General features: G+C 55.2%; 8 protein-coding genes across 8 annotated transcripts; 4 read left to right on the forward strand and 4 right to left on the reverse strand.

Moving 5' to 3' along the window:
- Positions 1 to 845: 845 nt before the first annotated feature.
- BO95DRAFT_274945 (LIM domain-containing protein) lies at positions 846 to 3,704 on the reverse strand. The gene is made up of 3 exons (XM_025581610.1): positions 3,473 to 3,704; positions 3,286 to 3,414; positions 846 to 3,220 (listed from the first exon to the last, which is right to left on the reverse strand). The coding sequence occupies exons 1-3, from the start codon at positions 3,582 to 3,584 to the stop codon at positions 1,065 to 1,067; spliced, it is 2,397 nt and encodes a 798-aa protein (XP_025437747.1). The 5' UTR covers positions 3,585 to 3,704; the 3' UTR covers positions 846 to 1,064.
- Positions 3,705 to 5,443: 1,739 nt separating this feature from the next.
- Positions 5,444 to 5,947, forward strand: BO95DRAFT_467970 (uncharacterized protein; the record flags this gene model as incomplete). Its single annotated transcript, XM_025589325.1, has 2 exons — positions 5,444 to 5,759; positions 5,808 to 5,947. 2 exons carry the CDS (start codon positions 5,444 to 5,446, stop codon positions 5,945 to 5,947), a joined length of 456 nt encoding a protein of 151 aa, XP_025437748.1.
- A 1,821-nt stretch (positions 5,948 to 7,768) lies between these two features.
- On the forward strand, positions 7,769 to 9,602 carry BO95DRAFT_274884 (inositol-3-phosphate synthase INO1). The gene has a single exon (XM_025581609.1). It carries the CDS (start codon positions 7,929 to 7,931, stop codon positions 9,525 to 9,527), a length of 1,599 nt encoding a protein of 532 aa, XP_025437749.1. The 5' UTR covers positions 7,769 to 7,928; the 3' UTR covers positions 9,528 to 9,602.
- Positions 9,603 to 9,689: 87 nt separating this feature from the next.
- Positions 9,690 to 10,862, reverse strand: BO95DRAFT_321296 (putative 1-aminocyclopropane-1-carboxylate deaminase; the record flags this gene model as incomplete). Its single annotated transcript, XM_025581799.1, has 1 exon — positions 9,690 to 10,862. A coding segment is annotated over one exon (1,173 nt), but the record flags the coding sequence as incomplete, so codon positions are not given.
- A 31-nt stretch (positions 10,863 to 10,893) lies between these two features.
- Positions 10,894 to 11,308, forward strand: BO95DRAFT_447155 (uncharacterized protein). Its single transcript, XM_025587552.1, has one exon. It carries the CDS (start codon positions 10,988 to 10,990, stop codon positions 11,225 to 11,227), a length of 240 nt encoding a protein of 79 aa, XP_025437751.1. The 5' UTR covers positions 10,894 to 10,987; the 3' UTR covers positions 11,228 to 11,308.
- Positions 11,309 to 11,449: 141 nt separating this feature from the next.
- BO95DRAFT_447156 (bifunctional alcohol dehydrogenase/S-(hydroxymethyl)glutathione dehydrogenase) lies at positions 11,450 to 13,095 on the reverse strand. The gene is made up of 6 exons (XM_025587553.1): positions 13,003 to 13,095; positions 12,923 to 12,937; positions 12,744 to 12,858; positions 12,555 to 12,690; positions 11,865 to 12,502; positions 11,450 to 11,815 (listed from the first exon to the last, which is right to left on the reverse strand). The coding sequence occupies exons 1-6, from the start codon at positions 13,021 to 13,023 to the stop codon at positions 11,601 to 11,603; spliced, it is 1,140 nt and encodes a 379-aa protein (XP_025437752.1). The 5' UTR covers positions 13,024 to 13,095; the 3' UTR covers positions 11,450 to 11,600.
- A 1,378-nt stretch (positions 13,096 to 14,473) lies between these two features.
- On the reverse strand, positions 14,474 to 15,116 carry tim9 (protein transporter TIM9). Its single transcript, XM_025587554.1, has 2 exons — positions 15,045 to 15,116; positions 14,474 to 14,921 (listed from the first exon to the last, which is right to left on the reverse strand). The coding sequence occupies exon 2, from the start codon at positions 14,778 to 14,780 to the stop codon at positions 14,586 to 14,588; it is 195 nt and encodes a 64-aa protein (XP_025437753.1). The 5' UTR covers positions 14,781 to 14,921; positions 15,045 to 15,116; the 3' UTR covers positions 14,474 to 14,585.
- Positions 15,117 to 18,247: 3,131 nt separating this feature from the next.
- On the forward strand, positions 18,248 to 21,659 carry BO95DRAFT_373658 (putative Rho GTPase activator (Sac7); the record flags this gene model as incomplete). The annotated part of the gene is made up of 5 exons (XM_025583063.1): positions 18,248 to 18,407; positions 18,652 to 18,804; positions 18,859 to 21,269; positions 21,396 to 21,470; positions 21,606 to 21,659. The coding sequence occupies 5 exons, from the start codon at positions 18,248 to 18,250 to the stop codon at positions 21,657 to 21,659; spliced, it is 2,853 nt and encodes a 950-aa protein (XP_025437754.1).
- Between the last annotated feature and the right edge of the window lie 35 nt (positions 21,660 to 21,694).

Below are 21,694 nucleotides of genomic sequence, written 5' to 3' on the forward strand. Positions count from 1 at the left end.
AGGGGGAGGGGATTGGGGGGGGAGCATGGTGTTGCTGGCTGCTCTCCGTTGGGTGTTCTCCCGGGTTTATGTAATGGATGAACTAGATCTATTTTGTGAATGGACTCTTTCTGATACAGAACTTGTAGGATATGTATTGTTGGCCGCTAAGAAGGGACCTAAAATAAGAGTTGGAGCTGGGCGAGGGGACGAGGAAGGGTCAGGGTGGAAAGCCACATGAAGTTGGAGATGCAGAACACAAAAGGAAAAGGCGAGGTATGGCTAGATTCAATCTTCACTCTAGAATAAGCAATTCAATGCAAGTATGGTATTATAGGTCAACAAAGAAAGGTACAATTCCTCTGCATTGTCCCAGATAAGAATAATGCCTAACAGAGGACGCGACGCACTTCCGGAACAGCTGCTAATTTTATATACAACTTATACATCGAACCATTCATTTTCTACAGAAACTTTTAAGTCGATGACAATTATAAACAAGACTACATAATCATCTAATCTGTGGAAAAGGTGCTTTATAAAGCCTTCCTTGCTTACTTGTACGTGTGCTTGCTTGCAGAGGTGTTGCGAGAGGCCTTACTCACTTGCTTGTATATAAATTGCAAAAGGCTTCAATCCCTTACTAGCGTAGTTGATCACTCGTCCCCCGATGGCCAATTCGTAGGGCTCAGCACATACGTGCTTCGCTATTAACATGCTTCGCAATCACAGGAAAGCTCGCATCACCAATATCCATAATAAGAACACAATTCACTGTATATCACAGCACTATTCCAGATAGACATCATATAGTACATGTGAATATGTAGACAGAAAACGACAGCAGTCAGCCAGTGGCATTAAACGCCAGGCAGCTGGGAACACAATGGTATCGAGAAACCAATATTCTATCAACATGAAAACCACGAAAAGGGTATAAAGCAAAGAGAGTCTAGGGTCATCGCAGTAAAGGGCAAGGCTTGAGCGACGAACAGTGAAAACCATGAGGCGAGGGTCCCTCTCGAGTGAGGAAAACTAGAAATTACGAATGTTGGCTGGAATCACGTCCATCAATGTACTTATTATCATATCATCATCAATTTGGTGGTGCGTCGTTCAGGGAATCGTCGAGAGCTGGGAAGGGCTCCAATGGCTCCATATGGCCCGTCCCCAGGCCCTGGAGGACGCAGCATTGGGATGGGCATGGGAGGAGCTTGGCTGGCAGAGGAGCCAGGACGAGGGCCAGGAGGCGGTCGGCCTCGACCGCGACCACCGTACCCCGGAGGTGGTCCATAGCCCCGACCACCAGGGGGTCCCATCGGAGACATGGGCATGGGCGAGCGAGGGGGCCGAGGGGGAGCCATCGATGCAGCCGCTGCTTGTCGAGCATCGCGCTCGCAGTAAACCTGGCCATACCACTCAAAATAGTCCCCGTTCAGAGCAATGCCGCATGTGCGGCATTTGAGGCACTCGGGATGGAACTTCTGACGGTCGCCCGGACCGCGGCCGCGACGTTCGTCCGTCGCAAGATATTGCCCCTCGATACCAGTGTGACATGTAGCGCAGAGGGAGCCGTTGCGTTCATGGTAATGCTGAGCGCAGAAAGGTCGGTCCTCAAGGACATAGAAATCCGCAGTCTGGAAAGGGGTCTTGCACTGAAAGCAGACAAAGCAGGCACGGTGGTACCGGCCGGTGAGACGGCCGTCGGCCGAGGACACGGACTTGCCCAAGATCATCTCACCGCAACCGCGACAAGGCCCCTTCGGGCGTGGGGACGGGCGAGGGGCCGGGGCCGGGGATGGGGCGGGTGCCGTCACAGAGCGGAGCATAGTGGGTCGCTCGGGCTGATGATCGTCTGCTTTTCGTGGCAGTTTCTCCGACACGAGCGATAAGCTCCCCTGAGAGATGGCTGGGTCAGTCGGCGAATCCGGGCTGAATAGGTGCTCCGTAATGCGAGGAGGCTCGAGATCAATCGGACTTTCCGTGGCAGGCTCGTCCAGCACGGGTTCCTTCGCGCGCGCGCCACCCTTGAGCTCTTCTACCACCGAGCCGAGGCGGCTGGGGTCCGAAGGTTGCCTCCGCGAGAGACTGGCGTCGGATGGTAGACTAGAGAAGGAAGTGCCGCTGCGAGTGTCAGATGGCGATGAATCCGACGACGTGATTGAGCTCTCGGCGGCATGATCCGGAACATCGAGCCCCAGAGCCCGGGCGAAGTTGGAAACTGAGATGTTGCTCTCGCTTGCGGAATCGGAATCTTTCCTTTGCTTGTTGCCTTCTTCTGGAGTACTTGCGGATTCAGCATCGGCCGGCTGCAGGTGTTCCGAAGTTACTGGGTTGAAAGCCTTGTACTCCACGCTGGACGGGGCGGCTGGCTCGTCTGGAAGCTCAAAATCAACGGGAGCCTCATTCGGACTCGGGGTAGGACTTTGGAAGAACAGCTCCGCGGACCCGCGGTTACTACTCAGTCTGTCAGAGCTACGATTTGTGTGCGACGATACTCGAAGCGACCCGGCCCCAACATGATCGATCTCAGCCTTGGCACTCGTTGGCCGGGCTGACACACCGAAATCAAATCCACTGTAGATTTCACCTCGTCCTTCCGGCTTCTCGGCAAGCTCGGCTCCCGAGAGTCGTGCTGGAAGTAGCAGATTCTGAGGTGCTGGGGGCGGCACCGGGGGTGCCTCTTCGTCAATGAATTGTAGGTGTTCGCGGGATACGCTGCCAAACGAGGGGCGCCGGCTGGACATGGAGGCCGATCGTTTGGAGGCCCGATGGTCGCTGTACCGCGTGCTAGCCACCGAGGTTCGATAGCTGCTTTTGCTATCAATTGATGCACCATATCTGTGGGAGGCGCCGGGGAGAGGAGGGCCGTCTTTAGGTAGTGGAGGAGGTGGTATTTCGTTATCGGCCGGCAGTTCAACGGGTGCGTTCTGACCATCTCGACTCAAGCTGCTGGCATGACGTGCTGGCTGGAGAGGAGCAACCCTTCCTGCTCCCATGGCGTCTGGACCGACGTTTGGACGTCTATCCGACATCGATCGGGGCAGAGGAAAGGAGGCAAATGCAGTTTCCATGTTGATTGAGTCTGGGGATTGTGGTTCTTCTGGCAGAGGTGAGGTCTGGCTACGTTGAAGCGGACGCAATGGCGAGCGTGGCCCGCCTGAAGTAGCGGTGGAGAGAGGAGAGGGGACGAGGAGGTCTTTGTTGTCTAGGGGACTGTGCGGGCGCAGGAACGGCCGATCTGCAAAGTGGTATCACTGATGAGAAAGCGGTGGTTTCGTCGTCAGGTCTGGAGGAACAACATACTGGCTACCGAAGGATCAATGCGTGGCGGAGGATTCATCCTCGCAGCTCTGGCAGCCCACGCATTGCCTGCTTTGGGTGGTGATCCAATGCTCGATTTCGAAGGCGGGCGAGGCGGTGATTGTGGGGGAACTACCATTTAAGAAGTTAAAAAGTGGTACATGACGCGGTAAGTAGGGGAGAGTGCTACCTGGATCTGTTTTGGCACACACATGGTCTCCCATGGCGGAGATCTCAACATCGATCCCGCAATTGGAGCATTTGATCTTGGGCAAAAAGCCCCTATCCATGCTGGGAGCCATGCTGGGCACGGTAATCTCACGGGGTCTATGATACCAGACGGCACACGCAACGTTCGCGAGTGGTTAGACCATTGGACTGACCAACGGAGAGACCGCTCTCAAACTGGAGAGAAATTGAGAGAAGTCGAATGAGAAACCCAAGGTGGTTTTTCACCCCCGGAGACTGATGGTGAATGGGTACGATAGAAGAGACGATCTGGAGAATGGGGGAGGGGGAATAAAGTCGCTGGGTTAGAGACGCATGGATACTGAGGAGGGAGCAGGAACACCAAAGGGAAGTAAGTCGGTCAGGAACCACTCATTGTCAACAAAAGAAGAGGAGAAGGGGGGGGGGGGGGATTGGGTTGGGTGGAAAAGGCCCATCCAAAATACTAATAGTCGAATTAGTTTTGAGCTGGTCGGTTTGTCCAGTCCTTTTTTTTCGTTAGACTATCTGGGATTTGGGGGAGCGTCTCTGGTCTGGGTCTGGTTTGGACGGTTTGGACGGTTTGATCCCGTCGCCGTCAGCCTAAGGAACCAACACTAGTCCGAGTTGGGATATTTAGGTGGATTAGGTTGGTTTGGGAGGTGGAATTGGAACATGGAACTAAGTTGATTGTCTTGTTTATTCTTTCTTATTCTTTATTGTCCGTGAACTTGGTGCTTTTGCCTTCCCCTGCAATCCTCGCAACGCACAAGACACAGAAAAAGGAAAGCATCTCCAAATGAAGCCTCGTGTGGGTTTTCATGGGATGAATTTCCTATCAAGATCCACGAACCCTGCCCCATCCAGTGGACGGTGATTGGCCCTCATATCCAACATTGCGTTCTGCATGACTCTCAGACTCTACTCCCGGGCTGTACAGTACACAGACTGTGCACAACAATCATAATTGCTAGCCATTATAGTGAGGCTGGTGGTTCACTCATGCTTCCATGGCCATTCTGGCTCGGTCTGGATCATTGCAACCATGCAATCCACCATACAACTATCTCGAACAGTCCTTACTGGACGTACGCACTGTGACGAGTCCCAGCATCAGGAGACTGACTATGTTTGGTAGACTATCTCCATCAGTGTTTGACGACTTATTTTTAAATATCTACTCCGTACTATAATCATTACCCCTGATTGTCCAACCTCCCTCCCCTCCAATCACGAAGACAAAGTGATTCCAGGGGAATTCTTGAGTTTTCTAGAGGCAAAACTGGTTCCGATCATAGTGAGCGATCAGTCCGTCATCTTCGCCCCCCCTGAACCGGTCATCCTCCACTGCCGATCGTGGCTCAGGGGTTATGCACACCCCATGGTCTGATGCAAAGGGTCCATTAGTTACACGGTTAGTTGTCGTCCTCTTCTGCTTCCTGGTCTCTATGTTTTGCAACAACTAGCCCCATTCCTTCCACCCACCCACCTACTTCACGACCCAAAAGCCTTGTGGTTTCATGATCATGGATCACGGGGAACGCTGCCTCTTTGATCCCGACTTGCAGCTTGTTCGTTTCAGTGCACGAGCCTCCCTCCTGTGACGCTGGGCTTGGTTTCCAAGTGATCTCATTGGGATCTATCCCCAGCATTAAAGTTCGTGCGATTGTCCATTCCCGATCCTAATGGGGTTTTCTACTCTCAGGACTGCATCCTTGCTTTCGACTGTCTGGCTCATTACAACCACACAACTACCCCCCGATGGATAAGATGGGTGAACCCCGCAAGGACAGGCAGATCCCATGCGCAAACCATAAATGTCATTAATTCCCGACCGTCGCGAATGCAAGGGGAGACCAGGTCTGGGGCAGTGGACCGGGAGCCGGGAGGTCACGATACCGAAAATGCTGAGTGTCAACCCTTGGTAGGCCGCCGCCGATCGTTGTGACAGACAATGCTTGTCGCGCGAGCGGGCAGAGGAGGTGGTCCATCAGGCGAGTCGGCACTAGTGCCTGGCTCAGACGGTCCTCCAGGTGCTGCTATCCCGTCTTGCGGCGCAGATCAACACTGCGCCAGGTTGATCCTAGGCTTGGAGGCCACAACAAGCGGTAACCACCCCGTCCCATGGTTCGTGTCGACGACGGCAGTGAATGCGGTGGTCGGCAATTGCACATCACGCTCAACTTTGAGTCTTCCAGGTTTATGGCAATTGATGCTGCTCATGAAGTCAGTCGACGGCGTGTCATCGTCAATGGCTGGAATGTGTGACCGTGAGGCGTACACAGCGTGCGGGTAGATGCTGACTGATTGACCATTAGAACTCACCTCTGGGGATGCTGGCACCCTGGACGTCTACTACGAGGATGCCTGCGCACAAGCGAAGGACCCGGGACCGGACTCCGGCGTGTGCCGTCTCATCCTATCTAGCGCCGAACCAGTCTACAAAAGGTCGCTATAGTGCGTAGAGGGTAGCATCTTTCGTATACAGACTTCGACTAAACAAAAAGCCTCAATTGGGGGCCAACGGCTGTGCCGTGTCTGGCTATCGACGGAAGAACAAAAGTGAGATCACATCGTTGTGCGGTCAAAGGAACCCTGCTTGCAACTACTGCAGCCCGGTTCCTCCAGCCGAGAGGTCAGCACCCGGCTTGAGATGGTGGATGGTTAATTTATTGGTGGAGGATGCTGAGAGAAAAGCCGCCTCCCCTGCCCTCAGCTGGAGGCAACGATTGGCGGCCTAAGGCACTACAGGCTGTGAGCCGGTGGTGCCTGAAAGTCCGCAGCGGGGAATGGTCACCTGACATAGTTCCCCCCCCCCACCCCCCCTAAACCATCCCTTGTCCGTCCAGCACCAGATGACTAGCACAAACCCTACATGAACTAATCTAGAGGGCAGTCGGGGGTACGTACGACTGATGTCGTGTCCCAACTCCCAAGACCTCGCAGGCAGGCAGCATAATTCCAAGTGCGCGGTGCCGGGTGCTAAGCGAGGCGATCAGGCAATAAGAGAGGAGCAGAGCACTCCGCAGCCTCCGCAAACAGCATTACCGATGCATAAATTCAGGGGCCGAGTTGGCAACCATGGAACAACTTCTGCCGAGCTGGCTGTTGCTCACCGCAACATTGCGTCTTCCCAAAAGACTGGCTTGCAGCAGCAGCATGGCTTGGTACTGGTGCAGGATGAAGACTGCGTAATGCTGATTCCCCAGGAACTTGGTTTCTTACTGAGTATGTCGATGAACTGTCGGCGAAGCGGAGCCCCGCGGGTACCTGCCATCCCATGGTCCACTATGCCTGCTGCTGGGAGGTGATGTCCCCTCCGTGGAAATGGGTACGAGTCCAGCGGTCTCAGGGGTAGCATGCCGGACTAATTGAAATTTATGGTTGAGGAGCACGTGCGGGCAGATTAGCATGGGCAAATTGACCACGATCTACTTACTATGTATATGCAGTACACAGTCAATCAAGCAGTATACCTAAGTCATTACTACTCCAAAAGTGTCTGCATAACGCACGATTCATGACTCTGGCTATCCACTGGCTATGCAAATCATCCAGTAAAGATCCACAACATTAAAAGAATCGGCGCAACAGCTGTCTCGCAGGGAGGTTGGTCTCCGCGGGGCTCACCGCAACCTCTGGGAGGAAATTCTCCTGTTGCAGGCTGCCAACACATCTAGAATAAGTACCTCCGGAGAAATTCAATTAAGCATACTCGCCTGAATTGGTCCGGTAGATACTGGTAGTTCGAAGTTGGGACAACTAGCGCGAGCAGTAGTGGGTAGTGGGTAGTGGGTAGTGGGTAAGTTATGAGGGTCGCTTCCCCGAACTTGTTGAGAGACGGAGCTGGACGGGCGGACGAGGGCGGACGATTGCGGACTCGCCCAGCGGGAGCCGAGCTGCTCCGTCCGTAAGTTACCTGGTTTGTCTGTCTTATAAGAAGGAACCCAGAGCAACTCCCCTCCAAAAGTTTCCCCTTCCCTTTTCTTTTCCACCCACCGTCAAACTTCCATATCTTCGTTTCGTAAACCAACTTCTCCCAAGTTCAACCTTTCTTCGATCACACTCTGCCCGAGGCGTGATCTCATACCACCGTCAAAATTTTCTCCACACTTCTTAACTCGTGAGTGCCCGCGCCCCCCACCCCCGGATTGCTGTCAACGGGCACCGGGCACCTGGCACCTGGCACTGCAGCAGCATCGTGTTGCCCGGAACAGCAATTGGTCCTTCCCTTGGAGCAATTCGCGTCCACAATCACTTTTCCAAATTCAGGTTCAGAGCTAACAGTTCTCTTTCTAGACGGCACCACCCGTTCAACGGCCGGCGCTCATCCAACCGTGGTGGAGCATCGGACTGCGCATATCACATTCAATAAACGCTTAATTTGCCATCCTTAACCACTCTCTATTCCGAAACGCTTCCGATCCTCTGTCAATACAATGGCTCCCCACGCTAGTTCGGATGTTGTTGCCAATGGCGCCGTGAACGGGTCTGCGCGTACCGCTCCTTTGTTTACCGTCAACTCGCCCAATGTCGTGTACACCGATTCCGAGATCAAAAGTCAGTATGTGTACCACACCACCGAGGTCACCCGCTCGGCCGACAACAAGCTGGTAGCCACTCCCAAGGCTACCAACTACCACTTCAAGGTCGACCGCAAGGTGGGCAAAGTCGGTGTGATGATGGTCGGTTGGGGTGGAAACAACGGCTCCACCGTGACTGCCGGTCTCATTGCCAACCGCCGCGGCCTCAGCTGGGAGACCCGCGAGGGCATGCGTGCCTCCAACTACTATGGGTCTGTGGTGATGGGATCGACCATCAAGCTGGGCACCGACGCCAAGACGGGCGAGGAGATCAACATCCCTTTCCACGACATGCTGCCCATGGTGCACCCCAATGACCTGGTCGTTGGTGGTTGGGACATCAGCAGCATGAACCTGGCGGACGCGATGGACCGGGCCCAAGTTCTTGAGCCTGGGCTCAAGCAGCTGGTGCGCAAGGAGATGGCCGAGATGAAGCCCCTGCCCAGTATCTACTACCCGGACTTCATTGCTGCCAACCAGGAAGACCGGGCGGACAACGTGCTGAAGGGATCCAAGGCCTGCTGGGCTCACGTGGAGCAGATCCAGAAGGACATGCGTGAGTTCAAGGCCCAGAACGGTCTCGACAAGGTCGTGGTCATGTGGACTGCCAACACTGAGCGGTATGCCGACATTGTGCCGGGCGTCAATGACACCGCCGACAACCTGCTGGCGGCCATCAAGGATGGACACCTCGAGGTCTCTCCTTCGACTGTCTTTGCTGTTGCTTGTATCCTCGACAATATTCCCTTCATCAACGGCTCTCCCCAGAACACCTTCGTTCCCGGAGCTCTTCAGCTGGCGGAGAAGTACGGAGCGTTCATTGGTGGCGACGACTTCAAGTCTGGCCAGACCAAGATGAAGAGTGCCCTTGTCGACTTCCTGATCAACGCGGGTATCAAGCTCACCTCGATTGCCAGCTACAACCACCTGGGCAACAACGACGGCAAGAACCTGAGCTCGCAGAAGCAGTTCCGCTCCAAGGAGATCTCTAAGTCGAACGTGGTGGACGACATGGTCGCTGCCAACAAGATCCTGTATGCGGAGGACGAGCACCCTGACCACACCGTTGTGATCAAGTACATGCCGGCTGTTGGCGACAACAAGCGTGCGCTGGACGAGTACTACGCGGAGATCTTCATGGGAGGCCACCAGACGATCAGTCTGTTCAACATCTGCGAGGACTCGCTGTTGGCGTCTCCTCTGATCATCGATCTGGTGTTGGTGGCGGAGATGATGACCCGCATCAGCTGGAAGGCGGATGAGGCTGAGGAGTACCGTGGGTTCCACAGCGTGCTCAGCGTGCTGAGCTACATGCTCAAGGCTCCTTTGACGCCCCCTGGCACTCCGGTGGTCAACTCGCTGGCCAAGCAGCGCAACGCCTTGACCAACATCTTCCGGGCGTGTGTTGGCCTGCAGCCTGAGTCTGAGATGACTCTTGAGCACAAGCTTTTGTAGGGGTAGTATTTTTACTTGCCACTACCATCCATAGCTCATCACTTAAGCCAACTTTAGTCACTCATTAATACATTGATATGCGTTGCTTCAAACCAACTTGGATCGCTGATTGATAGCTTGACATGCGTTGTCTTCTCCATAAACGTCAGCCTAATTCACCCCCTCCTGCCTCTCGCCCACATCCGTATACGCATTCAGCGCCAGCTGCCCCCCCAGATGAGCATACAGCACATTGCCCGTAATCTTCCCCTTGCGAATCAAATCCACCATCCCGGCGAAACTCTTCCCTTCGTAGACCGGATCGGTGATAAACGCCTCCATGCGGGCCGCATACTCAATGGCCTCCCAGGTCTGCCGGTCAGGCACGCCATACAGCCCGGCATGATAATCCTCGACCAGAACCACATCCTCCTCGGCGATATCCTCCTCGGTCAACCCGATCTGCGTCGCAGTCACCCTCGCAATGCGTAACACCTGGGCGCGCGTCTCCTCCGGCTTCGCACTCGCATCAATGCCGACGACCTTCCTCTTTTTCGGGCCTCCTTCCCCCTCGGGATCCAACTTCTCGAGCAACTTAAACCCGGCAATCATCCCCCCCAACGTGCCCCCCGTCACCGCACAAACCACCACGGTGTCGAACCTCTCCCCCGCCGCCAGCACCGTTTCCTCTTGGTGCTTCACCTCCCACGCCCACCGCGCAAACCCCACCCCGCCCAGCGGATGATCCGACCCCCCCGCCGGAATATAGTAGGGCACCTCCCCGCTGCCCCGACACTCCTCCTCCAGCGCGCGCAGCGTCTCCTTCTCCCCGATCCCGAACTCCGTGGGGAGGTGGATCCGCACGTCCGCCCCCATCAGCCGCGACAGCTGCAGGTTGCCCACCTTGTCGTACACGCGGCTGTGCGCCGCGTAGTCGGGCACCCAGTTCTCTTGGATCAGCCGCGCTTTCAGCCCCAGGTGCGCGGCGCACGCCGCCACTTGCCGCGTGTGGTTGGATTGCAGGCCGCCGATCGAGATGAGGGTGGTTGCTTTGCGCCATTCCCCGGAGGTGGTGGTGGTGGTGGTGGTGGTGGTGGTGGAAGGGGAGGGGGTTTGGTTGGTTTGTTGGGCAGGGGGCAGCACCGCGGGCGCGAGGATGTACTCCAGTTTCCGGGTCTTGTTGCCCCCGTAGGCCAGGTGCGAGGAGAGGTCGTCGCGTTTGGCGTAGATGTGGACGGGGTTGGTGGGCGTGGTTAGGTCGGCGGTTATGCGGGGGAGCGGGTGGATCGGGGAGGGCCCGAGGGTTAGCGCGAGGCGGGGGATCGAGGAGAAGGGCGCTGGGAGGGGGATGGGGTCGGTGGTCTTGGGGGGAGGCATTTTGGGTTCGGTTCTTGGGGGTCACGGGTGTGGAGGTGAGAGGGTGTGGTGTGTCGATTGGTGGGTGGGTTTGGGACTGAGTGTGTTGGTTTTGGTGTTTGGGTATGTGTTGTGTGTGTGTTCGTGCTGGTGCTGGTGCTGGTTATATAGCTGGTTGGATGCTGGGAGGTAGTTCTCTGGGGACTGGACTCCGTCATCGGAGATACAATACTATTGCGTTGTCGACAGTTATCTGTGTACTCGAACTCAACCCCTCTTCTTCCCCTCAGTTGCTGCCGTGGGCGGGTACTGTCGGATACGGCCTATGCAGGGGGCCATCGGAAGTTGGCCGACTTTCGTCTTGATAGAGGGGTTTGTTATCTGGGTGTGGGGGGATAGGAGATAATGGGTGCGTTTGGAGATAGGGGTGGGGATTTGTGGTAGATGTATGATATCTGGGATTAAGTACGTTGTTCTTTGGTCGGGAAGATTATAACGTATGTTCTTTGCTTGGACGGTGGTGTGTTCTTCTATACTTGGGAGCATGGTCTTATGTCTCTGGCGGGGTACAGACTGATCTTCATTTTGCTGCTTGTCTACCAGGTCCTCATGAGGACCTTGCGGAACAGCTTAACATATATACAGCACAGCCGGAAGTAGAGCAGTCGGCGCATGGGTGGATTCGGTAATTCATATGGCATTCAATATTCAGCTTCAATTTCAGTCATAACTTTTCATCTACGACATATCAACCACACAGCGAACGCAGTCGCCCTGCTTCATCTGCTCAAACGCGGTGTTGATGTCCGCCAACTTCTCCCGGTGCGTGATGAACTCGTCCACCTTCAGCTGGCCGTTCAGGTAGTCGTCAACCAGGCCAGGCAGCTGCGTGCGGCCCTTGATCCCACCGAAGGCACATCCCTTCCACACACGGCCGGTAACCAGCTGGAATGCTGCACGAGGTTAGCACATCGCCCTCGATACACCGACAGAGAAACTTACGGCGAGTGGAGATCTCCTGCCCGGCAGCGGCAACACCAATCACAATGCTCTGGCCCCATCCCTTGTGGCACGCCTCCAGGGCCGCGCGCATCACCCCGACATTACCCGTGCAGTCGAAGGTGTAGTCGCAGCCGCCGTCGGTCATCTCGATCAGCTGCTCCTGGATCGTCTTGCCGCTGAGCTTGGTGGGGTTGACGAAGTCGGTGGCGCCGAACTTGCGGGCCCACGCCTCCTTACCGTCGTTGACGTCCACGACGATGATCTTGCCGGCCTTGTTCTTGACCGCGCCCTGGATCACCGACAGCCCGACGCAGCCCGCGCCGAACACGGCGATGTTGGAGCCCTCCTCGACCTTGGCGGTCTCGACGGCGGCGCCGTATCCGGTGGTGATACCGCAGCCCAGCAGGCACGAGCGGTCGGTGGGGATCTTGGGCGTCACGGCCACCACCGAGATGTCGGCCACCACGGTGTACTGCGAGAAGGTCGAGGTGCCCATGAAGTGCAGGAGGTCCTTGCCGCGCGCCTTGAAGCGCGAGGTGCCGTCGGGCATGACACCCTTGCCCTGGGTGGCGCGGATCTTGCCGCAGAGGTTGGTCTTGCCGGACTTGCAGAACTTGCACTCCCGGCACTCGGGGGTGCTGACCCGGTGGTTAAATCGAGGTCAAATTGATGAGAGGCAGATATACTCACTAGAGAGCAATGACATAGTCGCCGGGCTTCACGGAGGTGACGCCCTCGCCGACGGACTCGACGATACCGGCACCCTCGTGACCCAGGACGACGGGGAAAGCACCCTCCGGGTCCTTTCCGGAGAGAGTGTAGGCATCTGACGGGGGTCAGTTGGACAAAGCAAATCCACGCAGTAGATATATTACGGACCTGTGTGGCAGACACCGGTGTGGTGGATCTGGATGCGAACCTCGTGAGCCCTGGGAGGCGCGACCTCAATGTCCTCGATGGAGAGAGGCTCTCCGGCGCCCCAGGCGACAGCAGCCTAGATTTTTGAGATCAAATCAATTGGATTGTGCTATTTGGGTCCGTTAGACGAAGCTGCCCACCTTGCAGGTGATGGTCTAGAGAAGACAAGTTAGCGAGAGAACGCGGGTGACACCAAGCTATGGAGGGGTGGGTAGCTCACCTTTCCTACGGTGTCAGCCATTGTGATGACGATGGGTATCAGGTCAAAGATGGTAGCTTAGACGGACCCAAGGGAAGGCAGGTGTGGGGGGGGGGGGGGGAGGATATAAGAAAGAAAAGAGAGATGATGGAAGATGAAAAGAAAGCGGTGGAAAGTAAAGTGGTCCGGGCGGGAATAAATTGCTCGAACCGGACAGACAGCAGGGAGAAGTGGGAGAAGTGGAGTTGGAGTTTTGCCGATGAGGGGGAGGGGAGGGGATGAGAAGAGGAGGAGAGAAGAGAAGAGGAGAAGGCGTGAGGGGCACGGTATTTACTATACGTACAATTTACTCAATTACCTGCAAAACACTCAAGGCTATAGCTAGGCTATAGCTAGGCTATGGCTTCGGAGGAGCATCCGAGGCGGAGGATAAGAGGAGCAGTGAAGCCGATAGTGAGTGCAACTCAACATGCATAGCCACGGAATGCCCCTCATTCTCTCCGCATCATCGCATCATCGCATCCTTCAATCGTACTTTTCAAGGTTCATAGCAGATGCAGTATGGGATTAGTCATGCTGCAAACTATGCAAACACGCCAAAATGTACCCAGTAAGCTCCGTCCCCACTCCGTCCAGTCCGTCCCCACCACCTCTTATCATTTGAGACTTTTGAGACTTTTGAGTCATCTTAGTGTGGATTCACAGAAAGGGCAATATTTTCCGGCCGCTTGGCACCGTGCCCGATTCCTTCGTCGCCACCAATACTAGGGGGTACCTATCGCCCTTATCGATTATCGTCGTCCAGAGAGATACATTTATCGGCGAAGTCTCGGCCTATCTCCAAAAGACATCCAATTGAGACATTTTCCTTTCGTAGTGCGAAAGATTGCTCTCGAGTACTACTTTATCTATGTACGGGATGGGTCGCTCTCGTCGACCCGATGTCGGCTGCTCCACCGCTTCCTGATTTGGGGGCAGCAAGGCAGGTTGGTCGTCGTGGTGAGTTTGCGTGGTAGGTTAGGGGTCGATGGCAGATACGAGCTTGTACTCATGATCCGGACATACTGAAAGTCTGTTCGGGGTTTCATTTTGCTGACGACAATGTACCAAAGCAAGCATTTGATTGTATACTTTCTCGACACCTTAGGAACAATGTCTGGGACCTGCGCAGCAACCGAATGATTGAGGAATGACGGGACGGCAGACGAGGGGACCTACGAATTGACCGGAAAGAGCTTCATGAGTTGAGCCTACGTGTACAATGCCTGCTCCATCGATATGAGACTTATTTTGGTAGGATGACTAAGGTGATCTGGTGTGCAGCCTCGACAAGATCCAATTCACGAGGCTTTTATCCTCCTACCATCGTGTGCTGCATGGCTCATTCGATCCGAGTTGGTGCGCACTCAAGCATGAGCTCAGACTACACTGTACGCCGGCTCGTACCACGCATCTAAAGCACTGATCGTACCAACAGCATTCCCAGAACATCATATATCTTCCGAAACCAGGAGCTCGTCGTTGAATTCTAAAGATTTTATACACAGTTCGCCAAACCGAATGCAAGAACTACCCAGCAAGACAAGATCGTACAAAGCACCAGTTTACCGACCCGGCATCTGGCCCTGCTGCATCATGGCCGCGTTCTGCTCCTGGAACCGCTCGTTCAACCGGGCCGAACCCTTCATGTACTTGTCAACACAGCGCATCACGCAGCTCTCCTCACGGTTGATCAGGGACTTGGTGGTGAAGTCGTTGACGCAGTCGTCGAAGCACTTCTGCACGAGCTTGGAGTACATCTGGAAGGACCGGCAGGGTCAGTAACTGGGTGGAAAGCGGTAGCTAGGGATAAGTTTATCGTAGGCGGTGGTAGAGCTTGGCACGGTCACAGGGCAAACTGCGAGGGGAATCGAATCGGAAACAGCCTTGGGATAAGATAGGTACGTACAGTCATAAACTCCTTCAGCTGCTTTCTCTCCATGCGGGCAGCGAGCTCGCGCTGTTCCGAGGCATTGAGTCTAGGCTGGTCAGCAGATGATCTTGTGGGAATAATATTTTCGAAGTCGCAGATGCATGTCTTGACACGTACCCTTCCATGGTGATATTAAGTTGGGGTGAATGGTAGAAGTGTTCAGGAAATCAGGGAATGCACACAGCAAGCAACTTTGATAGTCCTCGATGACGACCAGCTCCGGAGCTTCACAGCGGACCGCAGGCTCTGCGGCGATCACGTGTCATCACTTGAGCGTGAATCACGTGAAGTCGGCTGTCTCCTACCCGTCTCATCACGTGAAGCAACCATGTCTGACTCAGCTGAAATCCGGAACCTCTCGGTTCCGTCGGTTGCTCCATCGAGCAGGACCTGAGGCGACCGTGGATGAGACGCTACGCCGTACAAGACGAGACAACCGTCAGCCCTTTGCGGCACAGTTTAAAAAAAGCACACGCCCAGCTGGGGGAGTCCTGGACCCCGACCTACTGTCTGGCTGGCCCCAAGAACCATGGTTGGCACTATCACCACCCTGGGATCTGGACGACGGTCGATGCTCGATCATTAGGGAATGAAAGGGAATAAGGGAAATATCCTCTTCCCCTGCCCCGTACGAAACTCTACTAGGTACCGCCTCAGTCCACCCAATCCTTTTCTCCCCTCCCTCCCCCAGGTCTACAATACAATCCGTGCGTCTCTTTCTCAATTCCAGGATCGGCAGCGGCATGACCGGACAATAAAGAGGGGATGAGAAGAAGATCTTATTGTTTTCCACCAACACTTGCGATCCCGCTGAATAATCCGTCCGCCTAGGTCCAGTGTCGGGCCGTTTGGGCTGACAGCCACCTAACCTTTGGGGTGTATAGTACGGAGTATACAGTACAGAGTAAGCCAGTTGCTGATCGGGTGAACCGCGGTAGAGTTCGTCATGGAGTGGTCCTTTACTGTTTCTGTGGGAGGGGCAAGAAAGGGAAACTGAAGGGGACGGAGCAGTGACGGAGCCATTCAACTACCGAATGTATTGACTACGTACTACTACTACTACCAAGGGTTGCATCTGCTGACAGGCAGACCGACAGGCACCACGATCCTGGCCCATTCATATTTTTAGGACACGCCCTGGAGGCCTAGAAGACAGAAAGTAGGAGACGGAGAGAACAAGAATGGGGCTTTTCCCTTTTTCCCCCTTCTTTTCTCTTGCGTTCTTGCGTGGCTCTTACCGAGAAATGTATCAACCTGGCCCAGACCGTTTCACAACGAACGAACAGTTGGTCATCTTCATTCTTGCTTCGCGTGGAGTCAACTGCGAACTGCATCAGTCATCCACCGAGTCTGGTGTTTTTCTTCACCACGTAGGACTAGACCAGACTAGACTGGATGGGGTCCCTTTTTGGTGGGCTTGACTAGACTGCTTACCTAGTAGACTAGCAGTTTAGATGGATTGAGTGTCTCACTCTGTTGGGCCTCCTGTTAGTGGCTCGATCTGCAGTAGTTAGCAGCAGATTAATCCAACCGTCGTAACGGAATGATTGAAGAACCGCCTAACTTGGTAGACTGACTAGACCCAGGGCCAGAACCGTCGGATCATGGGTCTGAAGGAAAGGGTAAAAGGGTAGACGGGAGAAAAAAAGGGAAAGGGAAAGCCCAGGGACCCCCCCTGTGCTTCTGTCGTTTCGTGCCAGAAACCCTGGATCCCTGGAACTGGTTCGAGGAGACATCCATTCGAAGTGGGTTCGAATGATAATCATCGACATCTTTTCGATGCACCGCTCCGGAAGATTAATAAGATGGAGAATTATTGACATTTAATCGTTTTCCTTCCTCCCTCGTTTTTGATAATTGATAGTCTTAAGTCTACGGTACAGTGCTATGTACAGTACTTAGACCAAGTAACTCACTAACTAATCTATACTCAATTGCATACACACACACGCACTCTCTCTTCCAATTTACATACCTCACATCCGATAGGCGATCAATCCTAAAGAGAGGGGCGGGCATTATTGTTCCCCATCCTTTACCTTTTGACTTACTCTCCTTCTGTCAAAATTGTCAATTCTCTTTTGCTCTCTCTTCCTCCGGTCCCGCCCTCCAAATTATTATTATTCCCCATTAATTGACTGACGTCCATCAATCATCAACCAACAATCAATCATTCATTCATTCTCCAATTTCCTCATTCCCCCCCCCATCCATCACCATCATCAATCCAGTCCAGTACCAGACTCGTGTCCGTCTTTGGTCTTTGACGATCTCTTCTGGTCCAGTCTCCTTCCTCCGTTTGCCCCCCTTTTGCCGATGATGGTCATTGGCTCTTCATCCCCGGATCGACCAGCACGCACACCCTGTCGGAGGGTCCAAAAGTCAGCCCTCTCTCTGTCAGTCCACTCTTGAAGTGGATTGTGTGTGCGTGGTCTGCTAGTGATTGGGAACGAGTGAGAGTGTGGGTGTGTGCAAAACTGACGACGACGACGACAACGTCGAGTGTGATAATCTTCCCTCTTTTTATCACCTACAGTACAGTACCTCTCTCTACCTACCTCCTTTCTCTTTACCTCTAAAAAAAAAGAAAGAAAAACACCAAAAAAAAGCCCACCTCCAACAACAACCACTCTCCCAAAATTCAACACCTGACAGGGTTGTGCAGCTTTTCGTCCCCGTGTCTATCGAGAAATCGATTGATTCGCTTTTGTGGCTTCCCTCTCTTACTTCATTACCACTTACCACTTAACTAACTTACTCTACCTAACTGTGACGCTCTGGCTCGCTCCCCTTTCATCCCGCCCGCCCATCTATCATCCCTGCCTGTTCGTCTCCCTTTCTTCCTCTTCTTCTTCCTCTTCCTCCTCCTCCTGATTTCTTTTCTCTCCCCCTTCTATCCACCCCTCTCACATTCTCCCTCCCCCGTTTCTCTCTCTTTCTCGTTTCCCTTCCCCTCGGCCGCCCTACACCGTTCGAGACGTACCTGGGCCCATTTCCCCGGGTTTCCCCTCCCATTGTACGCTGTTCCCCCCGACGGCGCGGCACCTAATCCGCTGCCTGACTAGCCCTCGTGCTATTTTGGGAGCAACGCTTCCCAGCCCCGGAATTTCTTGCGCCAACGCGAGGGCGGTGACAGCAGCCTCGGTTTTTTTTCTTTTTTGCTAGCTGGGTCTGGTCTGGTCTGGTCTGGTCGTGTCGCTACTTTCTCTATTTCAATACCGCCAGTGTCGCATCTCGCCCCTCTTCCCCCCCTTTCTCCCAACCCTCGTCTTCGTCGCGCATTTCCTCCTCACCATGGTCACGGGCAAATCGCACGCGGGCGTGGAGCCGCTGCACCCACTTCCGCCCCCGACTGCCCAGCCAGACGTCATCGCAACCTCGCCGCCTTCGAAACGGGATCTGGCTTCCTGGTGGAGGCAGTTCAAAAGGAACACTCGCAAGGAGGAACCGAAAGGTATGTTTGCGTGGAGGAACACATCTGAGGCTGAGGCCTGGGAGGCTGCAGTGCAAGGGTGGTGCCAGATGCGATGCGGTCATCTGCTGTTGATCTGCGTCACTGCTGGGAGACACCATGACTCGCATCCGGTCCAGGCCCGGTCTGCTCCCCTTAGCATCGGACAGAGTCCGACTCCCTGTTTCCATTACTCTAGCCGAGAGTCTTTTTTTTTGCGGGTCATGCGCTGATCATGAATCTATAGAGAAACCGCAGGGTATCTTCGGCGTCCCGCTCAACGTCAGCATCAAGTACGCCAATGTCGCCATTTCGCTGACCAACGATAACGGAGAGAGCTTCATCTACGGCTATGTGCCTATCGTGGTGGCCAAGTGTGGAGTGTTCTTGAAGGAGAAAGGTATGCCGGTCTTGCTCTTCGCTGATTCTGACCAGGACTGATCCAGGGGTCTAGCGACCGACGTTGAGGGTATCTTTCGTCTCAGCGGGTCTGCCAAACGCATCAAGGACCTTCAAGAGGTGTTCGACTCCCCCGAGCGATATGGCAAAGGCCTCGACTGGACGGGATACACAGTGCACGACGCAGCCAACGTGCTGCGACGCTACCTGAACCAACTACCAGAGCCGATCGTCCCCTTGGACTTTTACGAACGTTTCCGCGAGCCGCTCCGCACCTACCAAAGACAAGTTCAAGAACAAATGCAGAACAATGCCCCTCCCAACGAGTCGGAGGCCTTTGATCATGCGAAGGCCGTTGCTGCGTACCAACAGCTGATCCGCGAGTTGCCCCCTCTGAACAAGCAATTGCTCCTCTACATTCTGGATCTTCTCGCGGTTTTCGCATCGAAATCGGACCAGAACCGCATGACCTCCGCCAACCTGTCCGCTATTTTCCAGCCCGGGCTGCTGTCGCATCCGCAACACGACATGTCGCCGGACGAATACAAGCTGAGCCAGGATGTGCTGATCTTTTTGATTGAGAATCAGGACCATTTCTTGTTCGGAATGAACGGGACGGCTGCTGATGAACAAACACTCAAGGAGGTCGAAGGAGGTGTGACGCGCCGGCCCACTACTCATTCCACCAACATCCGACGCTCCGTCTCGAGTGCTAGTGGCGGCGGGGAGAGCTTCCGCAAGTACGAAAGCCTTCGCAGGAATGTGTCTGTCTCGTCGCGGAATTCGCGCAACTCGAACAACGCCAGCCCGGCGACGCCACCCTCGATGAGTGGAGCGGGTGTGCATCGCAGCAACACCTTGCCCTCCAAGATGTCCCCAGCCATTCCTCCCCATCGCTATGGACGGGTTGTTGAGTCGACCGGGTTGAACTCGTCGAATCGCACCTCCGCGCAACATTCCCGATCGTCCAGCCGTGCGCCACCCACAGTTGAGGAGGAGGACAAAACCCCGTCCAGCACCTCCAGTACTACCATCCAATCACCTAACGTTACCACCGTTAATAACACCCAGCCCTCTCCTGTCCCTCCACCCAGCGAAGCGCAGCCTGCGTCTAGGCCGCCCATCCCTGCGCAGCTCATGCCAGGCCGGCCTCCCGTGCAATCGACCCCTGCGCCAGCAGTACCCGAGCAAGCAGTTCCCCCACGACTGTGCAACCCTCAACCAGCGGTTAGCCCACAGCCCAGCAACCCCCAATCTCCACCTGCAACGACAGGCACTGGGGTGGGGGTTGTCTATGTTCACTCGTCGACCCATGGACCGATACCCAGGGCGAACGTTGAAAATGGGTCAACTCCAACCGAGAAGCCCGTGCCACTAAAACCAGTCACAGAGCGACCGGTACTGCATGAAGGCCTGCCTCCCGCTGCGCGAACGGTATCTCCCCCACCCGCTGTGGTGACTCCGACGCGGGAGCGCAAGCTGTCGAGTTTCTTCTCCAAATCACCACCGCCGAGCGGAGAAGGCCGGGAACCCCGACAGCCGAATCGGTTGAAGAAGAAACGAATTCCCGGCAGCGCGAGCGAGAGTGCGCAGAGCTCTTCTCATTCGCTGCAAGCCGCGACATCCGAGCCTGGGTTGGCCGCGATTCTGCATGGGCCTCGGTCGACGGATGCTGGCAATGAGGTGGGCGGTGCAACTCCTCGTCCTCCCCAAACCACTAGTTCCGATGAACTGAGCCCACCGCGAGAAGGTCGGCCCGAAAAGCAGGCTTCGCAGACTGAGGGCGGCCAGATGGGCGACACCTCGCTCCGACCCTACGGATCTCGCACCCCGTCGATGAACTCCCGGTCGTCGTTCACGGACTACTCGGATGTAGATGCGGCGGAAGAGTCGTCGCGCGCAGAACGCAAGGAACACCGCCGCAGCTGGCGATTCCCACGGTCGTCCAAGCGCAGCAATGAGCAAATTGGCCTGGGCTTGGGTTCGCCCCCGCTCATGGCGTCGACTCCGGGCGCAGACCGGAGTACCAGCTCGATCGGCAGCTGGCACCATGCCAGCAGGAGCTCCCCGTCAGACCTGCAGCAGTTTGCCAACGACCCGAGCTACCAACCATTAAGTCTCGACGCCGAAGTCAGCAACCCCGGGGGCTCGCGAGAAGCGTCGTTGGCGTCGGAGCCGGAAAAGCGTAGTCTGTTTGGGAAATTCAAAGCCAAGGTTGCTCAAGTGCGAGATGGCGTCAAGGAATCCACGGAGCGCGATCGCACGCGCAGTCCTGTGAACGACGTGGATTCGATTATCTCAACGCAACCGCTCTCACCTTCAGCTACAGATGTGCGACACCGACCGGCACCGATCGATTCGACTAGCCAGCCCAAGGATGCGACCGTCGGTTCTCCGGTGTCACCTCTGCCTGGCTCTGGACTCCCGCCACCGATTCCCGAAGAGCCTCACATGCCTGAGAGCCCAGTTATGACGTCTGCTGTCCCTGCACCTGCTGCTGAGGCTTCCGTGGTCCCGGCCGCTTCCGATGCCCCAGCTGCTGTTCCTACGGAGACCAGTTCCACTGAGCCTAGCACTGAGCCGAACACTGAGCCCAGCACCGAACCTGGCACTGAGCCAAGTACGGAGCCTAGTGCTGAGCCTAGCCTTGCGCCTGGCACTGACTCTGTCCCTGAGCCGGGCGCTGAACCTCTGGAGACTAAAGTGGCCGGTTTTGAGCCTACTGTACCAATAATACCCACGGATCACCCCACAGACTCCGCTGAGGCTGTAGCGGCAACGCCTCCTTCCGAGCCATTGCAGACGGTTCACGAAGAGAAGGCTGAGTCCGGACCGGGGCCTAGTGTACCGTCATAGAATTTCTATGTACTTTTTCCTTTGTTATGTTCCGG

The sequence above is a fragment of the Aspergillus brunneoviolaceus genome, assembly GCF_003184695.1.
Source record: "Aspergillus brunneoviolaceus CBS 621.78 unplaced genomic scaffold BO95scaffold_82, whole genome shotgun sequence".
NCBI classification, from domain to species: Eukaryota; Fungi; Ascomycota; class Eurotiomycetes; order Eurotiales; family Aspergillaceae; genus Aspergillus; species Aspergillus brunneoviolaceus.

Bases quoted from the DNA above. Each gene is read 5' to 3' on its own strand.
- tim9 (XM_025587554.1), bottom strand. From the start codon at position 14,780: ATGTACTCCAAGCTCGTGCAGAAGTGCTTCGACGACTGCGTCAACGAC.
- BO95DRAFT_274884 (XM_025581609.1), top strand. From the start codon at position 7,929: ATGGCTCCCCACGCTAGTTCGGATGTTGTTGCCAATGGCGCCGTGAAC.
- BO95DRAFT_447155 (XM_025587552.1), top strand. From the start codon at position 10,988: ATGTGTTGTGTGTGTGTTCGTGCTGGTGCTGGTGCTGGTTATATAGCT.
- BO95DRAFT_274945 (XM_025581610.1), bottom strand. From the start codon at position 3,584: ATGGCTCCCAGCATGGATAGGGGCTTTTTGCCCAAGATCAAATGCTCC. The intron at 3,415-3,472 runs GTAGCACTCTCC...CTTAAATGGTAG, and splicing joins GTGTGCCAAAACAGATCCAG to TTCCCCCACAATCACCGCCT. The intron at 3,221-3,285 runs GTATGTTGTTCC...ACCACTTTGCAG, and splicing joins CATTGATCCTTCGGTAGCCA to ATCGGCCGTTCCTGCGCCCG.
- BO95DRAFT_447156 (XM_025587553.1), bottom strand. From the start codon at position 13,023: ATGGCTGACACCGTAGGAAAG. The intron at 12,691-12,743 runs GTCCGTAATATA...GACCCCCGTCAG, and splicing joins CACCGGTGTCTGCCACACAG to ATGCCTACACTCTCTCCGGA. The intron at 12,503-12,554 runs GTGAGTATATCT...CCACCGGGTCAG, and splicing joins GACTATGTCATTGCTCTCTA to CACCCCCGAGTGCCGGGAGT.